The 15,542-nt window shown below is 34.2% G+C and overlaps 1 protein-coding gene across 1 annotated transcript; it reads left to right on the forward strand.

The window, feature by feature from the left end:
- Positions 1-1,287: 1,287 nt before the first annotated feature.
- Positions 1,288-3,495, forward strand: LOC118043119 (NAC domain-containing protein 83). The gene is made up of 3 exons (XM_035050969.2): positions 1,288-2,107; positions 2,354-2,640; positions 2,870-3,495. Exons 1-3 carry the CDS (start codon positions 1,927-1,929, stop codon positions 3,173-3,175), a joined length of 774 nt encoding a protein of 257 aa, XP_034906860.1. The 5' UTR covers positions 1,288-1,926; the 3' UTR covers positions 3,176-3,495.
- The last annotated feature ends 12,047 nt before the right edge of the window (positions 3,496-15,542 follow it).

Below are 15,542 nucleotides of genomic sequence, written 5' to 3' on the forward strand. Positions count from 1 at the left end.
TTGTTGTTTAAGTCATAAGTTTTTTAGGGTAGATTTATCTTTTATATGTTTAAATAAATAAGTTTAGCAAACATAATCAGATAAATGTTTTATTTTTCAGTTTGTTTCTTGGTTGTTGTTAGCAAATTTTTGTTATTTACATAAATGATTGTCAATTTATTTATTTATATAACTGGATAGACTTTTTAGTTTACATTTTAAATTTTTATATAATAAAATACTTTGAAACAGCCTGCATACATTGTATTTTTTTAAAATAAAAAATTTTAAATCTTCACGAAGCGCAAGTTAAATAGCTACGTAGCAGTTGCTAGAAGAACTATTTGATTATTTTTATAGTATTAAAAGTAATTGAACTCCTTATTACTCTCTGGATGAACTTGTATCAAGAGTTAGAGGTGTAAGCCCTAAAGTAAATGAGCTAATAAGAAATAGTAAAAGAAAGAAAGATTTACACTGATATTGATTTTACAAATTAAGCTCAAGCTATTAAATGCGTAAAAGTTGAACAAAATATATTTATCATCAAGATGATTAAAAGAATTTAATCAAATTATCGAATCTTTCGGCTCCAACATATCAAAGTTGTCCAAGAAATTTCATGATGCTCTTACACTATAACTAATGGATAATAATACCATAAAATTTTCCCTAGTTACCAAGCCAAAGAAACTTGTGAAAATAAAAGATAAAAAAATTCATGCAAAAGTCTATAATAGCATCAACTTTGATATTATATTATTATAAAATAAGGTTGTATTATATGTTATTCAACTTGATGTTGTAAAAAAAAAAAAAAATTCACATGTGAATGAAGCTAGATCCAATATTTTTGGATTAGATCTGGCCTTGAGGTATTATATCTCGCTCACATTTAAACTTGGGAGTTTTATATATTTTTTTTTAATTTTAAAAAAATAATAGCATCAACTTCATTCATTCATTTACAGTATAGGCTCGTAATTTAAAAACCTTATCTTTCCCTTCCAAATTAAAACCAATAATTGCATTTGTTTCTTTCTTGAGAACACTTGTGACTGCTGAGCCCATCTGATTGATAATGAAGTGAGGCATCCATGATCCATGTATGACAATATACACCCAAGCAATGCCTGTAGAGCTCCAGGCTACACCATACTTTCCTCTCCCATACTTCTTTGCTAGCTTGCTGCATTGCCTCTCTCATCATGTGATAAGAAAAGAAGGAAAGGAAAAGGAAAAGGAACTGTATGTTAGAGGGAAGGGTGAAAAAGTGATTTCAGAGAATATAAAATTGAGAAATTGTAGGTGGAAGGGAAGAGGAAAGGGTTGAAAAGAGCTTGAACAGCATCGGTTATCCCCGGAGGCCGAACAGAACTAAGCTTAGTTCTTCGACACTTGTGGGTTTGGTTTAATTTATTGAAACTTCAAAACTTTTTCGCAGAGAAACAAAAAAATAAGTGCTTAGAAGTCTTAAAAGTTTATTATATCCTCGCAACAAACAGTGTCAAAAGAAAAGAGTTTGAGTCTTGTCTACGCCATTGGAGTCGTCCTTATTCTGGATGACCCCTCCTCCTCTCCTTTCCCTCGAACACACCCATTACTATAAAAGAAGCCACACTTTCCCTCTCAAATAGCCACACCTCTTTGATTCCCTCTCTCACCCTTTTCTCCCCTCTTTACATCTCTTTCTATACTCTAATAATTTATCTATTGTTCTTCTTTTCTTCTCCGTCTTCTTCTTGAGGCTCTGTCTAATATTCTCTTTATGTAAAACTTTAATGGGTTGTTACAATTATAAGAAGTGTGCATGAGTTTTTAGACTTTGAGATAGAATTGCGCAGCTCCAATAGCTGGTGGAGACATTTTCGAGCCACAAGGCACATACATACATATACAGTCTCTGTTTTTTTTTTTTTAGTTCTTGTGAGGTGCTTTCATAAGGGTATGGAGAAGCTTAGTTTTGTTAAGAATGGTGTGCTTAGATTGCCTCCTGGATTTAGGTTCCACCCAACAGATGAGGAGCTTGTTGTCCAGTACTTGAAGAGAAAGGTGTTTGCTTGCCCCTTGCCTGCTTCCATAATCCCGGAAGTCGATGTTTGCAAGTCTGATCCTTGGGATCTGCCAGGTTAGTTCTCACGATGCATAGACAGCAAGCACTGAAAGTTGAAATGGTATATTTATTGTAATTGTATCTTTGTAGCTAGGGTTCTTTGTAAAATTGTCAGTAGCAAAGGCATTTCTAAAGATAGATTTTCAATTAAAACCAAACTGCAATGTCATGTGGCTCACACTACTTGAGTAAACGAAGTTGCAAGAAAAATTACGGAGATAATTGCTACTCTGTTCTGATATATGGCGTGTGTGGGTTCAGGTGATTTGGAGCAAGAACGGTACTTTTTCAGCACCAGAGAAGCCAAATATCCCAATGGGAATCGATCCAATAGAGCCACAGGCTCTGGCTACTGGAAGGCAACTGGAATAGACAAGCAAATTGTGACTTCTAAGGGCAACCAAGTTGTGGGGATGAAGAAAACTCTGGTTTTTTACAGAGGAAAGCCCCCCAACGGCACTAGGACTGATTGGATCATGCACGAATACCGCCTTGCAAGCACTGAAACCACAGCCTGCAATGCCCTGAAAAATAAGAATTCGACTCAGGTAGAGTTTTTACTGGGTACATTTTCTTTTCTACCAAGCTATTTAAAAAAAAATTCATATCAGATCCTCAAAACCCATTTCCACTGAGATTCATCTCTCTGTTCCCGCAAAGTACAATTCCTAAAAAAGAAAAAACCTCGAGCACGTTTAACCACTTGAATACGTTATTGTTGCTAACTCTGTTCATGCTTGCGGGTCAAATTGATCATTTCTATCGAATTTTCTGCAGGGCCCTGTTGTGGTGCCCATGGAAAATTGGGTTCTATGCCGCATATTTTTGAAGAAGAGAGGCACAAAAAATGAGGAGGAAAACATTCAAGTTGGCAATGATAATAGACTGCCCAAACTCAGGGCCACTAAGCCTGTTTTCTACGATTTCATGACAAAGGAGAAGACAACTGATTTGAATCTAGCTCCTTCCTCATCATCCTCAGGATCCAGTGGAATCACAGAGGAAGTGTCCTGTAATGAATCAGATGACCACGAAGAAAGTAGTAGTTGCAATAGTTTTCCTTACGTTAGAAGAAAACCATAGCTAGAATGCCCCTCTTGATTAGTCTTTAGTTCTTGTATCCGTATTTAGTGGTTCTGGCGTCTCAACCAGAATAGTCATCTTAAGCAATCTAAGGCTCGTGTCTTTCGGTTTCGTCTCTCTCATCTGTGAGTGTATGGCTATAACAGGGAAGGGAATCACAAGAAAAGAAAAGAAAAGAAAAACAAACCCGGCATTAACTGTTACCAGTAATGTAGAGAGGAAGTATGGATGTCAAGTTGTCAACGAAGGGTATATCGCATATCGATATGTAATCAAATCCCAAAATTTCAAAGCTAGTGATATTTCTCCTCTTTTGCAAATGGAAACGTTTCTTCAAACATGTTTAAGCAGCAATTTTACGCTACTCCATTAACCGTGCAGAGCTGATTCTTTGTCTAAAAGGCAAATGATTTTCAATGGAATAAATTTCAAAGTTATGGACAAGGAAAGGAAAGAGAGAGCATCTATATCTGCTCAGAGTGGACTTTGTAAAAAGAAAATCCTTTCGCATGAGCATCAGAATATAAGAATAAGAGTAAGATTTTTGCAAGAATATCACCTCCACACCACACGCACGAGGTTCCTCTCACCCTTGTGGGAAAGGCAAAATTACTTGGCAGAACCAAATTCCTTGAAGCTATATCAAAATGGATCGAATCTCCAAGGATTCTGAACCTGTTAATTTCAGGGTTTTTTTTTAAAAAAAAAAATTAGTGCCCTAAACTTAAAGTTTTTACATAATAATATCATTTCAAAAGAATTTGATGAAATAACACACTTTAAACCTTGTCTAAGCTTAGAAAAACACAACATTTAATAAATATTGCTATTAAAAAACACGACATGTTAAAATATCATGTTTTTAAAACGTGCAACATCAAATAAATTTTAAACTTTTTCTCGATTAAAAAACACACAAACAAAATACTTTTATGTTTTCCTCTTAAACAACCAAAAATAAAACTCATATCCTAGTCTCTAAGCATCCTTGGATGTTTTTGTGTTCAAAATCCATTGTTGCCGTTATTATCACCATTGTCGCTGCCAACATTGCAAGAATATTTAATTTTAATATATTTTTAATTTACTTATCATTAAAGGTATGATATATGTATGTAATTATAAGTTAAATTGTTATGTAGTATGAGTTCACTATTTATTGTCGTACACATAAGCGGATGAGACTACATGAACGGGTTCAATCATAAATGTTTTAGACAGGTTTTTTGTATATTGTTTGTCTAGACTACATCAAGCTTGATCATAGCTTGATTCATGCACTGATTGAGCGATAAAGAAATAAGACATACATGTTTCATCTTAGGCATAGAGAAATGACATCGACACTACAAGATATAGCACTGCCTATTGATAGATAGGCAATCATATCCACTAGCATTCGTAGATGAATTACATTATGCGAACAATCATTTGGATTGACATCCTTCCCTTCTAAATTGAAAGGGGTAGCATATGTATTAAATGGTGAATTATTATGATAATCTTAATGTGTTATGTAGGTATGTAAAACCATATATATTACATCTGTTTGGCAGTGTATTATTCACCGACCTCACAAAAAGATATGTGCCATTAATTTATCTAACATTTCTAGATGATTTTCACGCTGCATATATAGTTGAAGATCCATTGTCTTACATTGAACTTGAGAGGTTGGCTTCATGCTATGAGAGGGTCTAGAAGTCGCATCGGTGCTTCGTGATATTAATAAAGAAAACGAGTTGCACCAATATGTTTTAGTGGTTAAATGTTTATTGCACTGAACTTGAGATCTTTAAAGAGAGATTAACTCTTGATGATGTCATGGTAGAGAACGAGATCCCTCAAGTAGGTGTAGGAGTTGGATTCAATTGCTGATGAAACCGGATCATCTAGTAGATAAATTGATCATGTTTATATATTTTAAGATTTTAATTAATTGAAATGCTGTGTTATTAAGGTATTTTAAATTGATTTTGCATGTAAATACTCTTTTTATTTTACATTACTAGAGCTACCTTTAATTATAAAATGTAAGAATTTATTTGCCAAAGCTTTTTGTTAGTATGTTAGTTCGTAATTTATTTGCATTTTGTATGCTAATTTTTCAATTTATTCAGCACCAGAAAAAAAAAAAAAAAACTTGTCATACACTGCAATTAATATCTTTTGAAAACTGGGATGCAACATTGTCCAAGGAAACAGACATTCTTGAAATTTTTCTACGACATTTGCTGTAATTTGTCATATCCTCACCAACAACACGAGAAACAAAGTAGGTTTGTTGGTGTTGGGAAACATGGTTAACTAAATTTTGAATTTACAAGACCAGCAGGTGAAAGCAGTGGAAAAATTTGAAGTTCAGATGTGGTCCCAGGTCACCAAAAGCTAACCCTAAGAGCTTATTGAATTCATAATTGCGATCCCATTTACAGACCCAGGTAATGTCCAGCTGGGCAGCAATACACCTCCCCTCAGCACAGGTTCACAAACCCAAATCCTCCTCCCAAGCCATCAAATTAAGGTTCCCTGTAGATGAATTTGCCGGACAATATAGAACAGTTTTTGAACAAGGAGATTCTCCTACTATTTCCAGCCACGCAGCCATTCTGATCTGCTTGCTAGCCCTGTGATGTGTATTATACCTGTAGCAATCCCCAATCAAAAAGGCTGTTTCGTACACGTCATGCATGCACGGGCCAAAGACCTGGTTACAGTTGACTCGATTACTTAAAAAACAAATACAGCCTCTGAGACGATAATAGCCATCCAATCCTTGTCGATAACACACTCATGCCATTGTAAAATATGGAGCAAGACAAATCGTGGGAGGTAGGTTGTCATAGCACACACAAATTCATATCATAGATGCCTAAATGGGTGGGCCAGAGGCACTCCAAATGAGCGACAGGTGGACACCGGACAGACAAAGGACGGCGTGATGTGCCATAACAGGGAGAGGAAGGGAGAAACAATAGTTAATTAAATAATTAGAGAGCTAAGCAAGAAAAATCTAAAAAATAAGCCGACCAGAGTTTCTTGTGACAATGGTTGAGCATCACCTCAGGCTGTTGGAGTCCTTCACGTCACTTTTTCTATGTATATTTTATTTTCGAGAGAGGGACAGAGAGGGGAGGCTGGATTGGGTTGTGGAGTGCTGACCTGGGCTTCAAATTGTCAATCACGTGGGGAGCCCGTCATGGTAGACCACACACCAAAAGACACCACTTTTGTAGCATCATCACCAGATTAGGTCAATCACACAGAGAAAGAAACCTTACCCTTCCTAGAAAAATACAACACAACGAGGGCAAGGGTGTCTCTATCACAGATGGGCAGTTCTGACATTTTAAAAACACAATACCTTGCAGACAAGGGATGTGGTTTTATCAAATTATGTGTTTTGACCACTTCCAAGAACCAACCACTTCTCAATGCTGTTTTGCTTGGACCGGTTTAAGTTTTGAGAGGTTGCTTGGTATCTCTGCTACAAGGACGTACACCTGCTATATTTTAGCCACCATCAAGCAATGTGGTCTCATCGTATATGAATCTACCCTGAGAAATATGAACATGCGACGGGGTCCCTTGTCATAAATGAAGGACCCGTTGCCCCTCCCAGCCACACCAACCAGCAGCTGTCTGTGCCTATCGAGGATGAGCCTTGTATCATTCCAAACCTCCACAGTTAATATATAGAGGGATCCAGAGCTAAAATGTTCAAACATCCCCGTTTGAAATTACCTAAAGAATTTAAGATGCATGATGCTATTTAGTTAAGTTGCTATACCTCTACAACACGGCAACTGGGTCACGAACAGCTCATACCCAGCGGTTAAAGAAATCAGCATTCTTAACTGCTCTGAGTAGATACTGAATTTTCTAGACAGCCGAGACTAATGGTAAATGATATTTGAGGCTGTTGCCTGATAGAGAGGTTGCTCCATGGTCCATGCATTAAAAGCTGAAAATGCTGAGCTCATTCACGGATAAGAGCATGGGATTGCATCAGCCACAAAGTAAAAGATTCTTTACGAGGAGTGGCAACATAGGCAGCCACAAAGTACAGATACTTCACGACGATCGAGTAGCAGCGCTAACACGTTCCAGCAGCTGTAACAGCATTAAAAATGTCAAGATCTTAAACTTCTAGCGCCATATAAATCAGCTGTCATGTATGTAAACGACATAAAAGTACGAGTTGGATTGATATTTTGATCAATTTTCACAGAGCTAATGTGAGTTGAGTGTAAATGCAAATTAACTTAAATAGAATGAGATGAAGAATCTCCTTGATTTCTCAGAGTTAAAATGACATTGCAAGTGGAATTCATAACTTTATTCCAATATGTTTGATGTCAAAATCAGCGCTCTGGCCTACACAAGGGGGACTCCAAGGGAGTTTTCATTTCTTTTTCTTGGCTTTCGTGCTTACATTTCTATCTAGCCTCAGATTATACGGACCACAACATCTCACAGCAGGATCGGCATTATCCACCCTAATGCTAATCCAAGGGCCAAATATTCTCCAAGAAAAATCATTCAAGATTCCATCAAGCTTTCAAATTTAAAAGGGACTTGGGATGAAATACTAGCAACATGTATTTAGAAAGCAACTACCATTTGCAAATTTCTATTCCAAACAATGGTATGAAAACAATACAGTAATACGTACAAACAAGTAAACTTTGAGTTGTCAATTGGCAATATAGAAAGCTATTTTCACCAGCTATTAGAGGTTTTGCATTGTTACCACACACACACACACAACCTTGTCATGACTTGCAATCAGAAGAACATTGACTAAGTTTACACACCGGCTCAGCCCTCAAGTTGAATGATATGAGCAGTGCAATAGCATACAAGTAAGTATGCATCCTCATGTCGCATTGTTTAATGTTCACATCATTTTTACAGTCTCTTTGGCTCATTGAAGTTCCACAGAGAGAGTTGACAGGGTTTCTTACAAGATTTTGCTTGCATTTAGTTGAATGAATAAAACTGTAATGGTACAAACATTCGTAATTCTTTACAGTACAAGGATCGACATGGCGTTATAGCTACCCAGCAAAAATGAAGCAAGAAATCACAAAATCCTTTCGGATTTGAGTTGCATTCTTACTTGTTTATCAAGTGAAATTTCGCTACTTCTGCAGTCACTTTCACCAACTCCACCGGCACCAATGACCAAAGTTTATGGAGCTTTTGCAGTACATGCCTTTTAAACAAAATGAAGTCCAAATATGGGCATGAAAATACATTAAAAAACACAGAAATGGGCTACGCTATATACAAGGCAAAAGGTGCACGAGGGTGATTACTCAGTAAGCAAAGCAGCACATAAAACATAATAACTTGAACAGGCACCTTCAACTTCAACCACCGCAGTGCTTCCTGTGAGAAAAACATAGAATTTAAATACAAATCAGCCAGAGCACACGGATAAGTTGAAAAGATGGCCTGATCATGTACAATGCAGACATAAAAAAATACATCAATACGAGAAAGCAATCAGTTCAAAGAGTTGGAGTGACAAAATAGGAGAGGAATGCCACAAATAGCTTGGATTGAAGAAAAATAAGAACATTCCGATCACAACAGAAAGTTTGATGCTGCACAGAACAACGTGGAGAACAAGGATCTAATAGCTAGTTAGAGACAGTAATTTGATTGATTGGAGTTGAGTTAAATGGATTCGTGAACATATAATGAAGTGCTTGATGCAAGTATAATGCAGGGGCACTGTTGCATTACAGCAGGCTAGTCAATTCTGATTCATGTCAGTATTTACTAAAACTAAACACAACCCCCATAATTAGGGGCTTAATGCTGAAACACCAATAACAGATCTGTTAAAGCTTCGATCAATGAGATTTATCGAAGCAATTACATTTCAGATGTAATATTAGCTTCCTAGTCTCAATTAAGAGTTGTGGCTCATCAATTTCCGTCGAGTCAAACCATGAAGCCAGAAACACTCTCAAACACCCTTTAAATTAATTATTTCAGATGAATTATTCCTGGCCAATTTTTTTATAAATTTGTGATGGTTTATCTGATTCCTGATCCAAGTAACATGATGTTGATAAGAGAAAACTATTCTCCATATCTTAACAAACATACAATTGGCATTGCCATTGCCATAGAAATCAACTCTTCGCTTGTTTGATCAAATATGAAACACCAAAAATTAAATAAGTTGCTCATGTCAAATCCCAATTTTAGTCAGAAAAATGAAAAAAGAAACAAAAAAGATTTTCCTTCCAAATAAACGAAACTTCACTTGGATGTTTCTGTCAGGTGGATTCAATTAGGTTATTAAATTAAGGAAGCAAGTGGTGATTAATCCACGGATAAACGCAATAAGCTAGCAAAGGAAATTATGAGGAAAGGCACAGGCACCTGAATCTTTCTCCTTCACCATATATATTCTCGAGTGCTCTCTCTCTCTCTCTCTCTCCCCATCTCCCTCGCTTCCATCTGAGTCTGTAGCTTATAAATAGTGGGCCGTATAAGTTTTTGCAAGTCGTCGGCTCTTTCTATTATATGCTGGGCCTTGGAGCCTGCAATTAGCACCTCAGCCCTTTCTATTGGATTTAGAAATAAAACTTATTCTTTCCGTTTGTTTGCAGGAAAGTGATTTCTTTTTGGAAAATGAATTTCAAAAAAGTATTTTTCGATGTTTAGTAGTGTTATAAAAAAATGAACTGAAAAATAATTTATTAATGAATTAGTTTTTTTTTCAAGTTTATCTAATATATATATAATATTTAATCACTTACAATAAAAAAAAAATCTAAAAAGTATAATGATGAATTTTTTTATTATTTGGGTTTTTTTTTGGTATAAAGAATTTTTAAAATATAAATATATACAAAAATATTTTTATGGGTTTCCCATAACAAATAATACAATAATTTATTAATGAATTCTGTATAAAAATATTAAAGGACTCAAGTTTTCTACCGAAATCAATTTATTTTTTTTAGCTGTGTATAATCATCATCATCAACGCACTTAATATTTCATCATCAGCTCTACTTCATGTGAGCTATATATCTTGTTGCTGAATGCAACAATCCAACAAGTGGACTAGATCTGATATAGAAGCTGATTTTCTTTTTTATTTTGAACAGGTCCAGTGGAAATAGCTGCTATAGGGGTTGCTATTGCCATATTCAATCAAGCCTCAAAAGTCACCATATTTCCATTGGTTAGTATAACGACTTCTTTTGTAGCTGAGGAAGAAACTCTTCAAAGAAATCACGATGTTGAAGCAGAAAAGGCTGGGGACTTGAATAAAAATACGAAAAGTGGTAAAGCAAAAGAGTCGGTACCTGATGATGAAATGCTCGAGAACTTGGAAAAAGGTTCGGCCACAAACAATGAAAAGAACATTGAAAAGAAAGATTCAGTGCCGGAGGATGGTACGGGAATTGTCTCCTTCTCTTTGATCATTTTCCATTGCCGGATGATGGGTTTGTTGTGTATGGATTACTGTGTATGGGTTTGCAATTGATCTGCATAAATTATTTGAGAGAGAAAAAGTCTTTAGGGATCAAAAGTGTATGGGTTTGCAGTTGATCTGTATGGGTTTTTTAAGACAGAGAACAAAAGGAAAGTGTTTTCCTTAGAATAAAGAAAGGAAAACACTTTCCTCCTTTAACGTTTTAATTTTTCTGTTGACTGGAATTGAGTTTCCTTTGACCATTTTTTCTTATGCTTGCCAAACATGGAAAAGTGGGGAAAGTTGTTTCCAGGAAAATGAATTCCTGGAAACAAACAAGGCATTAATTAGACGCTTATAATTATCATGTTCCTCATCTAAACACCAAATAAAATACTATACTATATAAATGGAAGTTATTGCATTAATGGTCACACATGTCATCTCTTGTAAAAAGAAACAAGACGGGGGTTTAATCATTTATGCAAAATTCCTAATCATGTTTACATTTCTAACACTATCAACAACATTAAAAAGCATAATAATAGACGCATCTCGTCCCTAAAGCTACCATTGACAGCCACAAAACAACCTCTCAAAACGCACCCATGAAAGCAAAAAACGGCACCCATAACAACCATAAATGCACTAATAACAATCAAAAAAAAAAAAAAAACATTGCCTTTCACAACCAAAATAGCCACCAACAACCATTAAAAAAGCCACTAACAATCACCGGCATCCCACTCAAAACCACCATGAACAACCACCAAAACAGACCCACAGTAGCCCACTCAAGTATTATCTTGATTTTCTGAACATTAATTGCCAAGAGAGTTAAAGCAAAAAACAATATTTATATATATAGGCAATGTCTTTTTTAAAATAAAAAAATCAAGTACGAACGCATTAAAAAAAACTAACTTAAAGTTCAAAAATGTTCAAAAATACAATTAAAACACAACACCACACAGAATCAAACAGTACCAAACAGGACGCAGGACTATTGCTACATAAATCAGCATTAGTACACCTTGACGAGCAAAAACAGGCCATTTGTCACCAATTGTAGCTGCCCGCGTGTGTACCACTTTTGTAAACGTTATCATTTTCTGGGACCTTTACCGTCCATGAACTCCGATGCACGGCTTAATCTGGTCCCCTTCGTTTATCATTATTGATAATAAAGAGAGCAATCCTCGCCCTCCACGGTCCAATCCTCCCAGATAATGCAATTGAGGTTGGAGCAGAGTGAGGTATAATCGGATGGGAGGGTGTGAGTGAGAGACGCGAGATTTTCAGGTGGCGGAGAAGGAAGGTTTCGGACGCTCGCCAGCGTTGCACCACCAAAACTTGCAAAAGTTCTGATGGTGCCACGCTGTGTGCGTCTAAAATCTTGTAACTCCTTGGCTTTCTTCATATAATCAATGCCAACTGAAGGGATTCAAGCCTCAAAACCTGGATTGGAAGAAAACTGGTGGAGAGCTGATACGTTAGCTTTTGCGTTTTCTTTTCTTTTTTAAGGAAATTTAAATCCCCACCATGTAATCTTTATAATCGCACGATGGTTTCTTGTTTTGTTCAATTACTTGCTTCCTTCTTTTGAACATTCTCTTTGCATTGTTCTTCGTCTTATTTCATGCATTTCCAGTTGAAGGACACTGGAGTGAAGCCAATAACTATGATATTTCTAAATACCGTTCATATACATTAACAAGCTTCTTGCTAGAGACTGAACCATAATATTGAACCGGCTGAAATTTGATCCTGTCAGTATGGTTTGATTTGAATTTTATATTTGAGATAAATCACTTAAAAAAACTCTGATTTTTTTTTTTTTTTATAACGTGGGTGTCCGGGCCAGCTTACGTGCACCACGACTAATCCCACGGCCCACTGAACATCCTGCAAGCCCTAGTGAGCAGGTAAGACACCGCGGGGGTGACAGGCATACCGCAAAAAGGAGGACCCAGTAAAAACATGAAAGGAGCAAACTTTCCAGCCCCGTTCCTATTGGGACTCGAACCTAGGTCCGAAGGAAGAAAAGTTTGCTCCCAACACCACTGAGCCACACGCCTGTTGGTAAAAAACTCTGATTATTTTATATGAACATAAGTAGTATTTTAGCCGAACCACCCTCCCGTTGGCGCCCCAATTAAATCTGTGAAGTAACATTTGTTATCAAGTTCTTTTCTGTTATGAATTGTTACATTACATGACTCGTTCCACATGATCTAAAACAGCTTAATTGGTTAATTTAGGTTATGTTTGATATGATCTTAGTAAATTAATTTAAATCGTTTTTCTAACTTATATATGTTTTTTAGATATAACTTTTAACTTTAAACAAAATTTTGTTACAAAACTAAATCAAATTTTTTGTTTCATTAAAAATAAAATTATTTTAACTTTTAATTTATGAATTCTTGCTTATACTAATCTTTTTTTCTTTCAAAAAGTTATTTAGAGTCATTTTTTATTAAATATGTTTTTATTTATACTGATTTTAACTTGTTTTTATCAAAAGTTATTTAGAGTCATTTTTTATTAAATATGTTTTTATTTATACTGATTTTAACTTGTTTTTATCATAAATTATTTTTAAGAAAAATTTGAAATTATAACTTAAAGTCAGAAATTGTAATTTAAAAGTTGGATTTTTAGTAAATGAAAAAATAACTTGAGTGACTTGACGTAAATGGATACAATGGAATCACAGGTTTGGACACCAGATACATCACCCAAATGCCACGAACAACAATTATTTGTTGGTGCGTGCACGGCACGTAACAATAACTTTTTCAAATAAAAAAAGTAGTTTTCATCTTGAAAATAAAAAAATATCATTTATGAACATGAGAATCAAAAAAAAAAAAAAAATAGTTAGAGTACACAAATTTTCCCTAAACACATATCTTGAATTTTATCTTTTCTAATGGTATAATTATATATCTACTATATTTTAAAATGTAAAAAACCAAAAAAATTCTTAGTCAACAATTCTATATTTTGTTCATCTCAAACTAAATAAATATTTTAGTGATTTCAAACTTTTTGAAATGATTAAATCACCACTTGTCAAACAGTTAAGAAATTGTTAAATCTATAGGTAAAAATAGTATTTAATTGTGCTTTTTTTAAATGAACAATAAACATATGAGACTACCGTTGAACAGGAGTAAAAGGGTGATTTAACTGTAGCAATACAGAGTTAAGTATGTCTTTTGTTACAATGAAAAACTCACCCACTATATATTTTTGTTAGATGTTTTAGTCGCTTGATGTTGAAATACACATTTTGATAACTAAAAAAATTGATTACAGTGTCAATGGATTTTTTTTTCAAATAAAGTTTAATATTGATGGTGTTATCCTAATAATCATAGAAAAAATATTAATTTTTATTTTTATAAAAATAAAGCATTTTTGAAATTAAAAATTAATTTATTAATTTTTTTAAGATGTTTGTAAGTAAAAATATTTTGAAATGAGTTTTTAGAGTTATAAATTACTTTTTATAAAAAAAAATGGTTTAGAGGACGAAGGCTATTTGTTAGACGACTTGTTGTCCATTTAGATAAATTAAATATGAGCAGGCGTTAGATTGATTTTTTTTGTATTTTATATAAATAAATTGTATTTACACAATATATTTATAAAAATAAAATAAATTGTTATTAGCAACCATAATTAATCTCCAAGATAAAATAAATAAAATAAAAATAACAACTAGAATTAAATATTTATATATGTATTTATCTTTTACTTTTAAGAATTAATGATCAACTGTTTGCCTAATGTTAACAATTCAATTTTTATTTATTAATATATATATTTAATTAAATATAAATAATATATTTTTTTCCAATTAAAAAATTTGCAATACGAAAACACATCCAAATATTGACACCTTTTTAGAAATTAATTTGAAAATTTACCCGCGATATAAAGTAGGTTACAGTGCTAATTAGAATACGACCGTGGAAATAGTAGGTTCTAGTTTGGATTTTTTTATAAATCGCTGACAAAAATTCGATGCCATCTGGTTTTATTGGATATCGGATGAACCAATAAAACGTTGACCAACTTATTTTCAATTTCTCATTTTTTGTAATAAGTATACATTTGTTTTAATGCAAAACAACAAATCATTTTCTATTTTATATCCTATTTAAAATCACGAATACATAATAATTTGAGTATTTTCATATAGTTTACACATCCAATTGATCTACAAGTTGATTAAACATGGTGCTGTTTTATAACAACTGTGCTTGAAATTATATTAAATATGACGTAATCAATTAATCATGTCCAGTAATTATTTTAATTTAATTCAACATGAATCTAATTTCCATGATTTATTCCTATCACAAATCTTTCATGACCTACAAGCTGTTTAATTTATTTTTTTTTTATCTAATTCTAAAATTAAATTAAGCATGATTTAACAATTTTGGTTCCTCCATAAACTTAAATTTATACCTGGTCTGGAATTTTCTCCTTCGACCTCACGCCTTCCTTGAGTTTCCAAATGCATATGAAACCCCTTTCCTTCTGATTTAACATATATATATATATATATATATATATATATATATATATATATATATATATATTAAAAAATTGAAGATATTTAATTGCGAGATCTTGTTACAAGAAACTATCCGCTAGGACCGGCACCTGACATTCTCTCTAAGCAGCAGCCACAAACAATCACCAGATCAAGCCTTCAGCATCGCTCACCGTCGATTTCCCCCCAACTTTTTAAGATGAGATCATGACCACAAATGTGATGATCTCACAAGCGTATAACGAAGTAGGTTCCCACTGAGAGAATATTCCTACAAGGAAAGTCGCAGCTGTATTTTGTGGAATAAATCAATCAACGCATAACAATATTAGCGCCCGCCTCACCCA

This window comes from Populus alba, chromosome 1, assembly GCF_005239225.2.
Source record: "Populus alba chromosome 1, ASM523922v2, whole genome shotgun sequence".
Classification (NCBI taxonomy): domain Eukaryota; kingdom Viridiplantae; phylum Streptophyta; class Magnoliopsida; order Malpighiales; family Salicaceae; genus Populus; species Populus alba.

Coding starts and splice junctions, on each gene's coding strand:
- LOC118043119 (XM_035050969.2), top strand. CDS start 1,927: ATGGAGAAGCTTAGTTTTGTTAAGAATGGTGTGCTTAGATTGCCTCCT. Junction 2,108..2,353: donor TGATCCTTGGGATCTGCCAG/GTTAGTTCTCAC, acceptor GTGTGGGTTCAG/GTGATTTGGAGCAAGAACGG. Junction 2,641..2,869: donor AAAATAAGAATTCGACTCAG/GTAGAGTTTTTA, acceptor AATTTTCTGCAG/GGCCCTGTTGTGGTGCCCAT.